The 16,925-nt window shown below is 37.5% G+C and overlaps 1 protein-coding gene across 4 annotated transcripts in view; it reads right to left on the bottom strand.

Moving 5' to 3' along the window:
- The window catches only part of EDA2R (ectodysplasin A2 receptor), a 46,677-nt gene that overhangs the window by 11,127 nt on the left and 18,625 nt on the right, over positions 1–16,925 (bottom strand). For all 4 annotated transcript variants that reach the window (XM_025373606.1, XM_025373607.1, XM_025373609.1 and 1 more), the window contains exon 2: positions 10,854–10,950. In XM_025373606.1, coding sequence (XP_025229391.1) covers positions 10,854–10,950 — 97 coding nt within the window. The remainder of the gene's footprint in view (positions 1–10,853; positions 10,951–16,925) is intronic.

The raw sequence follows: 16,925 nt of genomic DNA, 5'->3' as shown, positions 1-16,925 counted from the left end.
GCTTCCTCAATGGCTGAGAAGAATCCTCCTACTCCCCAACATGGATTGGAATTACATTCAGGAATAAACCCTTAACCTGTTATGTCACCAAACTTTAGTATTTGTTACAGCAGTTAGTATTACCTGAACTAATATTTAAGTTATACTTTCCCAGGAGATGGAAAAAGTGAGCATCAGGCAGGCTCTAAATACTCCTGCCATTCTGTCCCTGTGTTTGCCCACTCAGGTTTTACTCAATGCCTTGCAGCCTCACTCACAATGATCCCATCTGCCAATGGGATCTGATATGAGCGCTAGCCATTTTACTCTAAGTTTCTTGAAAAGGCAAAGGGTTTCTTGTAATCTCTGCTAACTTATGTGCACCATTGGAATGCTGATAGCTTCCATATCTGCTTAAAACAGTGAGCTGAGGGTCAAACTATTAGGAAACATAATGTAGTGACGAAAATCCCTGATCCACGGTAATGAAGACCTATCTGTAACTCCCACTTTTATCACTGACCAGCAATGTGACCTTGGACAAGTCATTGGGCCTGAATTTTCTCGTCAATCCAATTGTAAATAATGCTATCTAACTTATAGGTTTGTTAAGATTACATGAGCTGACCAAATGAACAAAGGGAATATCTCAAAGCAATGAAGAATAGCTGGTTTTTTAAATAGGTTATGTTGTATAACTGAATGACAGTATGAAAAATGATAAAATTAGATACATTCCTCACACTATACACCAGAGTAGATTCAAAATAGATCAGAAATTTATAGATAAAAATTAAAACCAAAAAGTACCAAAACAAAATATAAATAAATTTCTCTTTAATCTGGGAGTGGAGAAATTTTCTCTAACTGCAATTCAAAGTCCAGAATCAATAAAGGAAAGATAGATAGATCTAATTATATAAAAATTTTACAAAGTTTCAGGGTAAAAGATTCATAAGCAAAATTAGAAGATAAATAACGAACTAGTAAACAGATGTACACCATATCACAGACTAAAGATTTATATTCCTAAAATACAGAGCTAGTATAAATTAACAACAACAACCTTATAAGAAACTAAACATACATTCACAGAAAAAGAAACACAAACAGCTCTTATTTAGATAAAGGATGTCTCTTAACCAGATACACACACACACACACAAACACAGAGATACATATATAGCTCTGTGTGTGGGTTGTGTGTAGTGCTTGTCACCATGCCTAGAACATAATAATCCTTCAACGAACAGATGAACTTTAGGTATTGTTCTTCTGGAAAGCAAGTTTTTATTCTGTCTATAGCAATGGAATCAGAAGACCTGTGCCTGACTCCTGACTTACTCACTTGCTAGAGAAGGAAATGACAAAAGCAAGCAAGCATTTATTGAAAGTTAACCAATAAGTTGAGTGACTGATTGATTGATTAATTGGTTAGCACTCCCTTTTATTTTATTGGTTAACTCAGAAAACATTTTTGAAGCAACTACAATGTGTGAGGATGCTATTCTGAATATTGTGACTAAATAATTGAATCAATCATACAAAACTCCACACACTCATGAATGTATATACTTGTTTATTTATAAAACCTTATAAGGGTGCATTATAATCCATGTTTCACAAATAAGCAAAATTGAGGCACAAATTGTTTGCCTGAGAAGCCTCTTCCTCATGGGCCTGAGATCCCCCACCCACAACTAGAGACAATAGGCTACAGGGGGCACCAGATATTCCACCATAAGTACCCAGCTCAAATATTTCTTTGTCTGGTGGGTCTGAGATTCTTTTCCCCCACATAGGAACAGGTGGCTGGGGTATACTGGCAAGTGGTATCCTACTAATAACAAGTAGTACAGTATGGGAAATGTTCTTTGACTCCACAACTCAGACACTTCTTTATGCTGACCTAGATGGACCAGTGACCTGGCCCAGGAAATCTTCTATACCTGAGGCAGCAAAGATAAACCCCACAGATTACAAATCACACTACAAAGGTCCTGGAAATTAAATAGTCTTTAGAACTGCAGCTCACAAACATAGGTTAAAACCTGTATGCTAAACCTAAACAGATGGCTGCCTGATAAAGTAAAAGATTTAAATAGGACCCTGAGTCTCCTGACATAAATGACAAAATGTCAAGAACTCAATGAAAAAACACCCATGAAAATAAGAATAAGGAAAATCACAACAAGAATGAGAAAAGTCAATTAACTGACAGCAACTCTTAGATAAAGCAGATGTTGGAATGATTGAACAAGGATTCTAAAGCACCTATAATAACAATGTTTTAAAAAACAATTTAAAATTCTCTTAAAAATAGAAAACCTCATCAAAGAAATAGAAGTATTTTTTTAAAAATAAGCAGATGGTAATTATTAAAAATAAAATGACAGAAATTTAAAAAACTCACTGGATGGGCTCAGTAGTAGAGAAGAGACAGATGATAGAAACAGTGAACTTGAGGATAGAACGATAGAATTTATGCAATATGAACAACAGGGAGAAAACAGCAAAATAAAACAAAATGAACAAAGCCTCAAGAACAAAATATAAAACAATCATATTCTCAGAATCTTATGAAAATAAAAATTTTAAAAATGTTTATCTAAAAATATTTTCAAACAAATTGGTAGAAAACTTCACAAATTTGGTAAAAGACCTACAAGTTAAAGAGGATTAACAGACCCCAAATAGAATAAATCCAAAGAAATGCACACCGACACACATCATAATAAAACTTCTGAAACTAAAGAAACTAAAAAATATTGAAAATAGCCAAGAAGAAATGACATCATCTATAGAAAAACATCCATTCAAATGATACGACAGTGTGTTTCTATCAGAAACCATGGAGGCCAGAAGGAAGAACTACATTTTTAAAGTACTGAAATAAAAAAAACCACCAACTGCAAATTTATATCCAGTGAAAGTATCCTCAGAAATGAAGGTACATAAAAACATTCTCAGGCAAAAGAAAACTAACATAATGAGTTGCTAGTAGGCCTACCCTTAAATAATGCTAAAGGGAGTTCATAAACAGAAATGAAATGATTTAAAAAAGAGTGGAAGTGATAAAAGAAGAAATCTTGGTGCATCAGGAAGGAAGGAACACTGGGAGAGAAAAAATATGGGTGTATAAAATGCACTGTCTTTCTCTTCATACATTTTATAAATCAGAGTTGATGATTAAAGCAAATTTAACAAAAATTATATCTGATATTTGTGACAATGATATTTAAAAGTGGGGAAAGTAAAGGAATCTAAATGGAACAGATATTTCAATACTTCACTTGAAATGGCAAAATGTTGATACCAGCTGACACTGAAAAAGTAACGTTTTAGTTTTTCATGTAATATTCAGAACCACCTCTAATAAAATGATATAAAGAGATACACTCAAAAAAACTACAAATAAATCATGATGAAATCTCAAGCAAAATGTTCATGTAACACAAGGAAGGCAAGAAAAGACAAATAGAGGGACAAAAAAAAAAGAGAAAACAAACACAGAAACAGAGAAAGCATTTTTTTCATGTGTCTGTTGGCTGTATGCATGTCTTCTTTTGCGAAATGTCTGTTCATATCCTTTGCCCACTTTGTGATGAGGTTGTTTGTTTTTCTCTTGTAAATTTGTTTGAGTTCTTTGTAGGTTCTGGATATTAGCCCTTTGTCAGATGAGTAGATTGCAAAAATTTTCTCCCATTCTGTAGGTTGCCTGTTCACTCTGATGGTAGTTTCTTTTGCTGTGCAGAAGCTCTTCAGTTTAATTAGATCCTATTTGTCAATTTTGGCTTTTGTTGCCATTGCTTTTGGTGTTTTAGACATGAAGTCTTTGCCCATGCCTATGTCCTGAATGGTATTGCCTAGGTTTTCTTCTAGGGTTTTTATGGTATTAGGTCTAACATTTAAGTCTCTAATCCATCTTGAATTAATTTTCGTATAAGGAGTAAGGAAAGGATCCAGTTTCAGCTTTCTACTTATGGCTAGCCAATTTTCCCAGCACCATTTAGTAAACAGGGAATCCTTTCCCCATTTCTTGTTTCTCTCAGGTTTGTCAAAGATCAGATGGCTGTAGATGTGTGGTATTTTTTCAGAGGACTCTGTTCTGTTCCATTGTTCTATATCTCTGTTTTGGTACCAGTACCATGCTATTTTGGTTACTATAGCCTTGTAGTATAGTTTGAAGTCAGGTAGCGTGATGCCTCCAGGTTTGTTCTTCTGACTTAGGATTGTCTTGGCAATGTGGGCTCTTTTTTGGTTCCATATGAACTTTAAAGCAGTTTTTTCCAATTCTGTGAAGAAACTCATTGGTAGCTTGATGGGGATGGCATTGAATCTATAAATTACCTTGGGCAGTATGACCATTTTCACCATATTGATTCTTCCTATCCATGAGCATGGTATGTTCTTCCATTTGTTTGTGTCCTCTTTTATTTCACTGAGCAGTGGTTTGTAGTTCTCCTTGAAGAGGTCCTTTACATCCCTTGTCAGTTGGATTCCTAGGTCTTTTATTCTCTTTGAAGCAATTGTGAATAAGAGTTCATTCATGATTTGGCTCTGTTTTTCTTTTATTGGTATATAAGAATGCTGGTGATTTTTGCACATTGATTTTCTATCCTGAGACTTTGCTGAAGTTGCTTATCAGCTTAAGGAGATTTTGGGCTGAGACAATGGGGTTTTCTAAATATGCAATCGTGTCATCTGCAAACAAGGACAATTTGACTTCTTCTTTTCCTAACCGAATACCCTTGATTTCTTTCTCTTCCCTGATTGGCCTAATCAGAACTTCCAACACTATGTTGAATAGGAGTGGTGAGAGAGGGCATCCCTGTCTTGTGCTAGTTTTCAAAGGGAATGCTTCCAGTTTTTGCCCATTGAGTATGATATTGGCTGTGGGTTTGTCATAAATACCTCTTACTATTTTGAGATAAGTTCCATCAATACCAAATTTATTGAGAGGTTTCAGCATGAAGGGCTGTTGAATTTTGTTAAAGGCCTTTTCTGCATCTATGGAGATAATCATGTGGTTTTTGTCTTTGTTTCTGTTTATATGCTGGATTATGTTTATTGATTTGTGAATGTTGAACCAGCCTTGCATCCCAGGGATGAAGCTCACTTGATCATGGTGGACAAGCTTTTTGATGTGCTGCTGGATTTGGTTTGCTAGTATTTTATTGAGGATTTTTGCATCGATGTTCATCAGGGATATTGGTCTAAAATTCTCTTTTTTTGTTGTGTCTCTGCCAGGCTTTGGTATTAGGATGATATTGTCCTCATACAATGAGTTAGGGAGGATTCTCTCTTTTTCTATTGATTGGAATAGTTTCAGAAGGAATGGTACTAGCTCCTCCTTGTACCTCTGGTAGAATTCAGCTGTGAATCCATCTGGTCCTGGACTTTTTTTGGTTGGTAGGCTATTAATTATTGCCTCAATTTCACAGCCTGCTATTGACCTATTCACGGATTCAACTTCTTCCTGGTTTAGTCTTAGGAGAGTGTAAGTGTCCAAGAAATCAACCATTTCTTCTGGATTTTCTAGTTTATTTGCGTAGAGCTGTTTATAGCATTCTCTGATGGTAGTTTGTATTTCTGTGGGGTCGGTGGTGATATCCCCTTTATCATTTTTTATTGCGGTATTTGATTCTTCTCCTTTTCTTCTTTATTAGTCTTGCTAGTGGTCTATCAATTTTGTTGATCTTTTCAAAAAACCAGCTCCTGGATTCACTGATTTTTTAGAGAATTTTTTGTGACTGTATCTCCTTCAGTTCTGCTCTGATCTTAGTTATTTCTTGCCTTCTGCTAGCTTTTTAATGTCTTTGCTCTTGTTTCTCTAGTTCTTTTTTTTTTCTTTTATTTATTCATTTATTTTTTATTATTATTATACTTTAAGTTCTAGGGTACATGTGCATAACGTGCAGGTTTGTTACATATGTATACTTGTGCCATGTTGCTGTTCTGCACCCATCAACTCGTCAGCACCCATCAACCTGTCATTTACATCAGGTATAACTCCCAATGCAATCCCTCTCCCCTCCCCCCTCCCCATGATAGGCCCCAGTGTGTGATGTTCCCCTTCCTGAGTCCAAGTGATCTCATTGTTCAGTTCCCACCTATGAGTGAGAACATGCGGTGTTTGGTTTTCTGTTTTTGTGATAGTTTGCTGAGAATGATGGTTTCCAGCTGCATCCATGTCCCTACAAACGACACAAACTCATCCTTTTTTATGGCTGCATAGTATTCCATGGTGTATATGTGCCACATTTTCTTAATCCAGTCTGTCACTGATGGACATTTGGGTTGATTCCAAGTCTTTGCTATTGTGAAGAGTGCTGCAATAAACATACGTGTGTATGTGTCTTTATAGCAGCATGATTTATAATCCTTTGGGTATATACCCAGTAATGGGATGGCTGGGTCATATGGTACATCTAGTTCTAGATCCTTGAGGAATCGCCATACTATTTTCCATAATGGTTGAACTAGTTTACAATCCCACCAACAGTGTAAAAGTGTTCCTATCTCTCCACATCCTCTCCAGCACCTGTTGTTTCCTGACTTTTTAATGATCGCCATTCTAACTGGTGTGAGATGGTATCTCATTGTGGTTTTGATTTGTATTTCTCTGATGGCCAGTGATGATGAGCATTTTTTCATGTGTCTGTTGGCTGTATGAACGAGAGAATAAAGGACCTAGGAATCCAACTGACAAGGGATGTAAAGGACCTCTTCAAGGAGAACTACAAACCACTGCTCAGTGAAATAAAAGAGGACACAAACAAATGGAAGAACATACCATGCTCATGGATAGGAAGAATCAATATGGTGAAAATGGCCATACTGCCCAAGGTAATTCATAGATTCAATGCCATTCCCATCAAGCTACCAATGAGTTTCTTCACATAATTGGAAAAAACTGCTTTAAAGTTCATATGGAACCAAAAAAGAGCCTGCATCTCCAAGACAATCCTAAGTCAAAAGAACAAACCTGGAGGCATCACGCTACCTGACTTCAAACTATACTACAAGGCTACAGTAACCAAAACAGCATGGTACTGGTACCAAAACAGAGATATAGACCAATGGAACAGAACAGAGTGCTCAGAAATAATACCACACATCTACAGCCATCTGATCTTTGACAAACCTGAGAGAAACAAGAAATGGGGAAAGGATTCCCTATTTACTAAATGGTGCTGGGAAAATTGGCTAGCCATAAGTAGAAAGCTGAAACTGGATCCTTTCCTCACTCCTTATACGAAAATTAATTCAAGATGGATTAGAGACTTAAATGTTAGACCTAATACCATAAAAACCCTAGAGGAAAACCTAGGTAGTACCATTCAGGACATAGGCATGGGCAAAGACTTCATGTCTAAAACACCAAAAGCAACGGCAGCAAAAACCAAAATTGACAAATGGGATCTCATTAAACTAAAGAGCTTCTGCACAGCAAAAGAAACTACCATCAGAGTGAACAGGTAACCTAGAGAATGGGAGAAAATTTTTGCAATCTACTCATCTGACAAAGGGCTAATATCCAGAACCTACAAAGAACTCAAATAAATTTACAAGAAAAAAACAAACAACCCCATCACAAAGTGGGCAAAGGATATGAACGGACATTTCTCAAAAGAAGGCTTCTCTAGTTCTTTTAATTGTGATGTTAGAGTGTCAATTTTAGATCTTTTCAGCTTTCTCTTGTGGGCATTTAGTGCTATAAATTTCCCTCTACACACTGCTTTAAATGTGTCCCAGAGATTCTGGTATGTTGTATCTTTGTTCTCATTGGTTTCAAAGAACATCTTGATTTCTGCCTTCATTTCGTTATGTACCCAGTAGTCATTCAGGAGCAGGTTGTTCAGTTTCCATGTAGTTGAGTGGTTTAATTGAGTTTCTTAGTCTTGAGTTCTAGTTTGATTGCACTGTAGTCTGAGAGACAGTTTGTTATAATTTCTGTTCTTGTACATTTACTGAGGAGTGCTTTATTTCCAATTATGTGGTCAATTTTGGAATAAGTGCAACGTGGTGCTGAGAAGAATGTATATTCTGTTGATTTGGGGTGGAGAGTTTTGTAGATGTCTATTAGGTCCGCTTTGTGCAGAGATGAGTTCAATTCCTGGATATCGTTGTTAACTTTCTGTCTCATTGATCTGTCTAATGTTGACAGTGGGGTGTTGAAGTCTCCCATTATTATTGTATGGGAGCCTAAGTCTCTTATATAAATGATTTTTTAAATACTCTGTTATCTACTATATGTCTGTCTGCTTAGGTTTCTTATGTGAATAGACAAAGAACAATAAATCATAAGTAGAAAGAATAGAAAGAGAAACAATCAGAAGCAGATCACAAAATTGGAAAGGCAAATGGAGAAATAAACACAGTAAAGTTGGTACATTTCCCCTATCAAATAGAAAAAAAAGTAAAACCAAAATTCTCATAAAGTCCTCATAAATTAGTAATTAATATTAAAAGGAAGGCATAAAATTAATTGATGATGAAAATATGTATTATTCATTTGCGGTTAGGCTTCTGGGACATAGGGATTTGTTGCGGGAAGCCAGGGACCCCGAACAGAGGGTCGCGACAGGAATTCTGTGCACTGTTGAAAATAAATGTAATGGTAGTGGAAACTGTCATAAACAAAATTCAGAAGTATTATCTGCTGATCTATTTCAAGAGTCTTAAAATCGTATGCATTATTTAGCTCGGCAATTATATGTCAAGAAAAATGTCCTGAGGAAATCGTGTTAATTTTCTGCAATGATTTACTTACAGTGATGTTTATAATTCATAAATAAAATTTAAAAGTAAATAAACGTAACTTTAAAAAGGGCTGTCAGATGCTTCTAGCTGCTTATTCGAACAATTGCCCCTCTTTCTCCTTACTATGAAAACACTGATTTCATTCTAGGTAGCATGATGACCAGCCTCCAGAACGGATTCTTGATTGGTCTTAATCATACAATCCCATTCTCATTGGCTAGATACTTATTTCCCAAACTCTATTCCAGTTAGAGATAGCTACATCACCCAGTTCTGGACCATAAGATATAAGGAAAAATCTGTTGGACAGCTTATGGGAAAAGACTTCTTCCCAAAAAAAGGCAAGCTATTTTGACCTTGCCCCTGATTCTTGACTTTGACTATTATATGAAGATATGATGCTTTGAGTTTTGCAATCATGAGGCCACAATAATGAGAACAAAACAGCAAGAGGTCCAAAATTAAGGATGAAAAGGGACTGAGTCCTTGATAACATTGCTGATCTGTCCAACAAGCAAAAAGACTGCCTGTCTCCAGACTTCATTATGTAAATAAATATACTTATGGTTCGTGTCATGGTTAAATTTTATGTTACTTTCAAGTTACTACATCTTAATTGATTCTGAGGTGAAATAATTGGCCCACAGCAAAGATGGGACTCATGCCCATGTGTATCTATATTACATATATATAAGCTTTAATATCTATTTTAATGTCCAGCATGACCTAACCTCTGGCGATCTTTCCTTGGTACTGTGATCCTTTATCAATCATGTGGGTACCCCACTGTGGGACATATAGCCATGTGTAAAAACTTAAAATTAGTGCTTGTATCCCTTGATATCCCTGTGCCTTATTCTCTTCATTTTTAAAAATACGAAGGTAGGAATAAAGTGGGCTAGATAATTACTATGTTGTTTTCCAGCCACAGGTTCCTGTAACTGCCCAACCCAAAACCCTCCAAAGAGCTCCTAGTGTACTTAGAGAAAAAGGAAAATTTCTCAAAGACCTCAAGCCGCTATCTGGTCTGGTCCATACTTTTCTCTCTGATCTCTTTGTATACCACCCTCCCTCTCATTCACCATACACTCACTGCACTAACCTTTCTCCTTTTCCTTCAAAATGCCTAGTTCATTTTCACCTTGGGACTCTGCACTAGTATCCTCTCCCCAGAAGGTGTCTCCTTAAGGAGACCTTTCCTTGTTTCATAATCTGAAGTAGCCACCCAGTCACCCTAATTTTATTCTTCTCATATCTTCACATCTAGATTCTTCATTTATCTTTGTATGTGTCTCAATTATTATTTTTTCACTAATAATAGAAGGTAAGGTCCATGATGGCAATTAATTTTGTCTGTTTTGCCATATCCATGGTGTCTACAACCATGCCTGCCACTTTGTAAGTGTTCAGTAAGCAACTGCTGAATGAACAAAAATTGCATAAAATAGGGTGTGAGTATGCAGAAACCATCTGATAGCTGCTTGCTTCTGGCCTCTGTAGCCCCAGCTGCAGCCAAAATTTAATACCACCCCCAGGTTCAGGGACCAACAAGGGACCTGAGGAAAGAACAGTTAAGCAGATCCAGACTTGAAAACAAGTAAGTTACATAAAGTCTCCGCCTTGCTGGTCATTTTGTTCTGATCTTTACCTTTAATTGGGATTTTAGACCCTCCGTGGGTCCCTATCCCTAAATTCTCCATTGCACAGCTTCCTCAGTAGTGCAGACCCTCTAGAACAGAGGCCTTCCTTATTCTTCTCTCTTTCTCATTTCTAAGACCTGATATCTGGCTCTTGAACACCATGTGGTTGTGCCTTGCTTTAGTTGACAGATTTCCCTAATGCTGAACAGTCCTCATGGGTCTCTGCATTACACATCTCTTCTTGAAATACTCTGTTATCTCATGGAAACTTCCCTTGACCCTGATCCTGCTAGGCTGACTTCGTGCTGGAATCATGACTGCTATTGCATACTCTGTGGATCCCAGGTTTTACCTGCTAAACTGGATTAGTTATAAGTAGGGCTGACTCCCCTAATCTTGGCCTCTTTCAGTTGCCGGGCTGGTTCCTAAGATGCAACAAAAATAAGTGTACTGAATAGGAGAACTTACCTTGGATAGCTCCTGTCCAGGACCACACCGTTGGCAGGTGACACACCGTCCCCATTGGTCCCAGTACTCATTTTCTTGGCAATCCATGGTGGGAAGGCTGTGGGTACAGAACACAAGAACTAGAAAGCTAGTGGGAAGGGACTATAATTAGTGATTTCCATGTCACTTGGCTTCTGGGTCCACTTAATCTAGTATCTAGATCTGAGATAGTAGGGCCGAGGAAGCCAACACAAAGGAGTTAATGCTTATATAGCTCTGACCATGTGACATGAGCTCTAGTAAATGCTTTGCATGTAGTAACTCATTCAATTCTCAAGACAATCATATTAAGAATTATTGTTAGCTACATTTTACAGATGAAGAAACTGAGGCAAAGAGACCAAGCAATTTGCTCAAATTCACAGTCAGTGGCTATACCAGAAGCTGAATTTGTAAAGAGAATAATAAGACAAGGAGTTGGCTTCTGCCCAGGGGGTAAAGAATAATCACAATCCATCATGTGCAAACAGATCATAACAATTTAGAAAGTACTTTCACATCCATTATTATTTGATCTACACAACATCCATGTGAAGTAAGCAGTATAGGGATTATCATCTTTATTTTATAATTGAGAAAGCTGAAACATGGTTTCTCTTTGCCAACAGTGGCCTCAGTCCCTCTGAGGACCAATAGCTGCCATAGCTTCTGTCTTAGGCAGAATGGGAGGGGAGAATGGCCCAGCATGTAGACATATTTTGGTGCACAAAGGTGCACAGAAAGGGAAACATTACTCAGATAATAGTTCTTGGAATACAGATGCATATAGCAGTAGAGCTGGCCTTGGACTGAGAATTAGGATATATAGATTCTAATCCTGGCTATAGGACAGCAAATAATCCTGTTGCTCAGGAGGAAGGGGTTTCCTAGTACATGGAACTTTCAGTACTAAAACTGGAATAGTTCTGGGCAAAGTGGGATGGCTGTTCACCACACCTGGCTCTTACCCTTTCAATCTACAATCTGGGATGGATCACTTTATCTTTTCTGGCCTCAGTTACTTAATCTAAGCAAAAAGGATAATATGTTCTTCACCTACCATATATAGCTCTTGGGAGGGTTAAAGGAGCTAAGGTCCATCAAGCCATTCTAAAGAGCTACACAAAATAAGACAGAGTTAAGTATGCAGAAAGGTTATCTTTTACAAAGAGGAATTTTAATGAAGGGGCTCAAGTAATTCATACAAGGGGCGTATCCTACTCAAAGAGAAATGTAGCATGAAGTTATTTTACTTACTCATGACTTCATACTAGGGTGAATTCAAGTGGTTTCCAAAGGTGCCAAAGTCCTAAATGTATACTCTTAGTCAGAAGAGAGGAGAGTGTACATGTGTACCTTGAGAGACCACCACTCCTCCACTCAAAGGTCCCCCAAAAGCGATAGGTTAAGTAATTCTAGCTGGCATTCCATAAGTGCACCTTTTTTCCATCATCAACTGGGCCATTCTTTCCCATTCCTTCATTCCAAAGAAAGTGGGCTACAAGATCCATATTTGCATAAGATAAACATACTGTCTTCTGTGCTGATTTGATCGCTGGCCCATGATGTTGTCCTCAGTAGGCATGCTTCCCTCCCCTTGCTATGCACTCTTCTCATTGAGAACAAAAAACATCAGTATTCTCATAGCCTTCATGACCAGGAAGTTAAGCACCACAGTAACAGGGCCAGGATACTGCTCTGGACAACTTTCTCATGTCCCTTTTTGCCCACAAAACAAAAAAACATTGGTAAGAACCAAGAAGTAGCCCTCCTCTTGAGCTAGGTTCCCAACATAGGCATTTAAAATATCCAGCTGCTGCTGGCATTTGAGGGTCTGAGACATCCTATTTCATTTGGTTTCTAGAGCTCCACCCACCTAATAAACATCATGTGTCCTAAACTCTGACATGTCTCTCTAACCATGGCTTTGAAACCTCTGTGTAGGCAAGGCAGGCTCGGTGCCAAAACCCCATATCAAGACTTAGGAAATGAACAGATGGCCTTTCCCTCCTGTCTTTCTCTCTTTCTCTCTTTCTTTCTTTCTTTCTTTCCTTCCTTCCTTCCTTCCTTCCTTCCTTCCTCTCTTTCTTTCTCCTTCCTTCCTTCTTTCTTTCTTTATTCTTTCATTCTTTCTTTTCCTTCCTTCCTTTCTTCTTTCTTCTTTCTTTCTTTCTTTCTTTTTTTTGATGGAGTTTCGCTCTTGTCGCAGTGCAATGGTACAGTCTTGGCTCACTGCAACCTCTGCCTCCTGGGTTCAAGTTATTTTCCTGCCTTAGCCTCCCCAGTAGCTGGGATTACAGGTGCATGCCACCATGCCCAGCAAATTTTTGTATTTTTAGAGACAGGGTTTCATCATGTTGGTCAGGCTGGTCTTGAACTCCTGACCTCAGGTGATCCGCCCACCTTGGCCTCCCAAAGTGCTGGAATTAAACGAGTGAGCCACTGTGCCTAGCTTTCCCTCTGTTTTTCTCATACTGTTTATTCAAAGCGTACAAATTAAATTATCTTTCATTAGAAACTTAACAAATTGACTTTGTTAAAGACAACAAAATCATAGATTCTGGACTCTTTTGAAGAGGTCGGGGAGTATGTGTAAAACTACCTAATAAGGGTTAAATGTCATTACCTAGGGACAAAGTCAGACCTTATATGAATTTTTCCCTGTAATCAGCAGTTTCCTGTAGTATATGTAACTGCTTTTAAAACGAAAAAGTAAGAGAGAGTAATTATGTTTTCAGAAAATTAGAGTTACTCTGAGGTATTCCATACTGCAGCTAGACACTCTTCCAAAGTATCACAAAGGATGTGGCTGAATCCTCTAAACTTCTGGCTAAGTTGGCAATATATACAGACCTATACAATTCCCAAAAGTAGAGACCGCTGCATGTCCAGTGCCTAGCCCTGCACCTGGCACAGAGTGTGTACCTCAACAGTGCTTACTAATTGTTAGCTTGTCAACATGCCACATTCCCTGGACTATGGTTAACTATGCATATGAATCTAGCAACATAGATCATTTCTCTTTCAGATAATGACTTTCCAAACAATAGTAGTAATCTCATATCAAGAAAAGAGCAAAGCTCTTAGTTAGGGACATGTCAACTTGGGTTTGAATCTTAATTCTGCATCCTCAAACAAACGGTTTTACCTTTGTCAGCATCAGTTTCTTCATCTGCAAAATGGAGGTTTAAATAATATACTACACAGTAATTTATAAAATTAAATGCAATAATACATGTTAAAGGACCAAGTATAGGGCTTGATACATATGAGACATTTGGTAATTAGCAGGTTCCCTTTCTTCTTTCCTCTTCAGAAGAGTGAGGTTTATAGTAAAAGGAGTGCACATTTGTCATTCTTGGGATGTGTGGGGAAGAAAAGGGAAAGGCACCTAAGCTTCTTCATTGACCTTTCCAGCTGGAGCATGAAGGCCATGTTTAAGATGGGTGCCACTATAGCAGTTTCCTCTTTATTAATCGCAACCACGAGTTACTTGATGCTTAAGGAAAAGATTCTTTATGATACCCTCAGTACCTAAGCCATCTTGGCTAAAATAAACATTGTTCTAAGTGTTTGCTGGATTTTTTTCATCAACGCATTTCTATTTAGGATTAACTCGGTCGACAAACATTTGGAAACTTTTCTGAGACAATTGCCTTTGAAATGGAAGTGCAAAAGAAATAAAATCAGATTTGCAAATAAGTGAGGATGTTATTATGGACTTTTTGAAATAGCACATCATGTTCCACAGAACAGTCCCTCTCACCTCCACAACCTAAGGTTGTGGCTGCTCAAGAAAATTTTTTTCACCCCAACTCTGACATGGGGTTGTATTCTCTTTACATTACTGAGGGTTGGGGAGAGGAAGGGAAGTGGCAGATGCCTTTTGTCTCAATCCCATGGAGTATAACACATGATGGAGTTCTGATTCTGCTAAAGTCCATCACCCACTCAGTTGTACTGTTTGTCAGCTACACCCTGAAATACTTTCTCCAACTTCCCAACTTTCCCAGAGAATATCTGATCTGTGTAACTCAGAAGTTACACAGATGAGGTAATGTGGAAGTGCTCTAAAAATTCATGTGGGTAACATGCCGGGATTTTTTGTCTGTCTGTTTCTGATTGCAGTACAACATATACATAGTAAGAAGCACAAAGATTAAGTAAACTAATAAATTTTTACATATGTACATGCCCATGTAAACACCACCCAGATAAATACACAGAATCTTTCTATTACCCCAGCAGGCTCCCTCATGCCCCTTCCTAGTCAATATCGCCTCCTCCCCAGGTAATTACAGCACTGGCTTCTATCATTACAATTAGTTATACCTGTCCTTGAAATTTACATAAATTTGAATCATACAAGATGTGCTCTTCTGTTTCTGGTTTCTCTTGCTAAATATAATGTCTGTGATAGTTATCCATTATGTTTTGTGTAGAACATTTGTTAATTACTATTGTTGTGTAGTATCCTATTGTATGGATATACCACAATTTATATATATTTTTTGCAAATATTGGGCTGCTTTTAATTTGACCATTATAAATTGAGTTGCTATACTATGGCTGATGGATTTTTTAAGGAATGCCAAGAAAATTCATTGAGAAAAAAAGTCTTTTCACAAAAGGGTGTTGGGGAAACTGGATATTCACATGCAAAAGAATCAAACTGGACCCCAACCTCACATCATATACAAAACTAAGTCACAATAGACTAAATCCCCAAATGTAAGAGTTAAAACTATAAAACTCTTATAAAAGTTTTCTTATAAGAAAATATAATAATTCTATTATTAATATTTTTCTTATAAGAAAATATAGGTATAAATTTTTGTGACACTGGCAGTGGTTTCTTAGATATAGCAACGAAAGCACAAACAACAAAAGAGAAAAACAGAACAATGACATGTCAACAAAATTTAAAAGTTAAAAATGTTTGTGCTTCAAAGGACACCATCAAGAAAGTGAAAAGACAATCCACATAATGGGAGAAAAAAATGTTCATATCACATATCTGATAAGAGACTTGTATCTAGAATATACAAAAAGCTCTTGCAAATGAAATATAAAAAAGACAGATAATTTAAAAATGAGTAGAGAATTTGAATAGATATCACTCTAAGACTTACAAATGGCCCATAAATACATGAAACGATGGTCAGTGTTATTAGCAAAATAGGGAATGCAAATGAAAACCACAATAAGATAGCACTTTATATCCACTACCAAAAACAAAAACAAAATAGCCTGCCAGGCATGGTGGCTCACTCCTGTAATCCCAGCACTTTGGGAGGCCGACGCAGGTGGATCACCTGAGGTCAGGAGTTCAAGACCAGCCTGGTCAACATGGTGAAACCCCGTCTCTACTAAAAATACAAAAATTAGCCAGGCATGCTGGCAGGCACCTGTAATCCCAGCTCCTTGGGAGGCTGAGGCAAGAGAATCACTTGAACCCGCGAGGCAGAGGTTGCAATGAGCCGAGATTGTGCCATTGCACTCCAGCCTGGGGGACAACGATGTGGAGAAGCTGGAACCCTTGTGTATTGCTGGCAAGAATACAAAATGATGCAGCCCCTTGGGAAAATAATTTTGTAGTTCCTCAAAATGTTAAACATCATGTTACAACATGATCCAGCAATTTCACTCCTAGGTGTAGATACCCAAAAGAATTGAAAATATATGTCCATACAAAAACCTGTAAACAAATGTTCCTAGCACATTATTTATAATAGCCAAAAAGTGGGGAAAATCCACATGTTCATCAGCTGACAAATGGTAAACAAAATGTGATCTATCCTACAATGAAAATTATTCAGTCAGAGAAAAGAATGATGTGCTTAACATATGCAGTAATATGAATGAACCTATGAAATGTCCAGAATAGGCAATCAATCATAAACTAGCTTTAATTAATTTTCGTATAAGGAGTAAGGAAAGGATCCAGTTTAGACTTAAATGTTAGACCTAATACCATAAAAATCCTAGAGGAAAACCTAGGTAGTACCATTCAGGACATAGGCATGGGCAAAGACTTCATGTCTAAAACACCAA

Source organism: Theropithecus gelada, chromosome X, assembly GCF_003255815.1.
Source record: "Theropithecus gelada isolate Dixy chromosome X, Tgel_1.0, whole genome shotgun sequence".
NCBI lineage: Eukaryota > Metazoa > Chordata > Mammalia > Primates > Cercopithecidae > Theropithecus > Theropithecus gelada.
The sequence above is the reverse complement of the archived record's forward strand: the minus strand, read 5'-3'. Positions and strand labels throughout refer to the sequence as shown.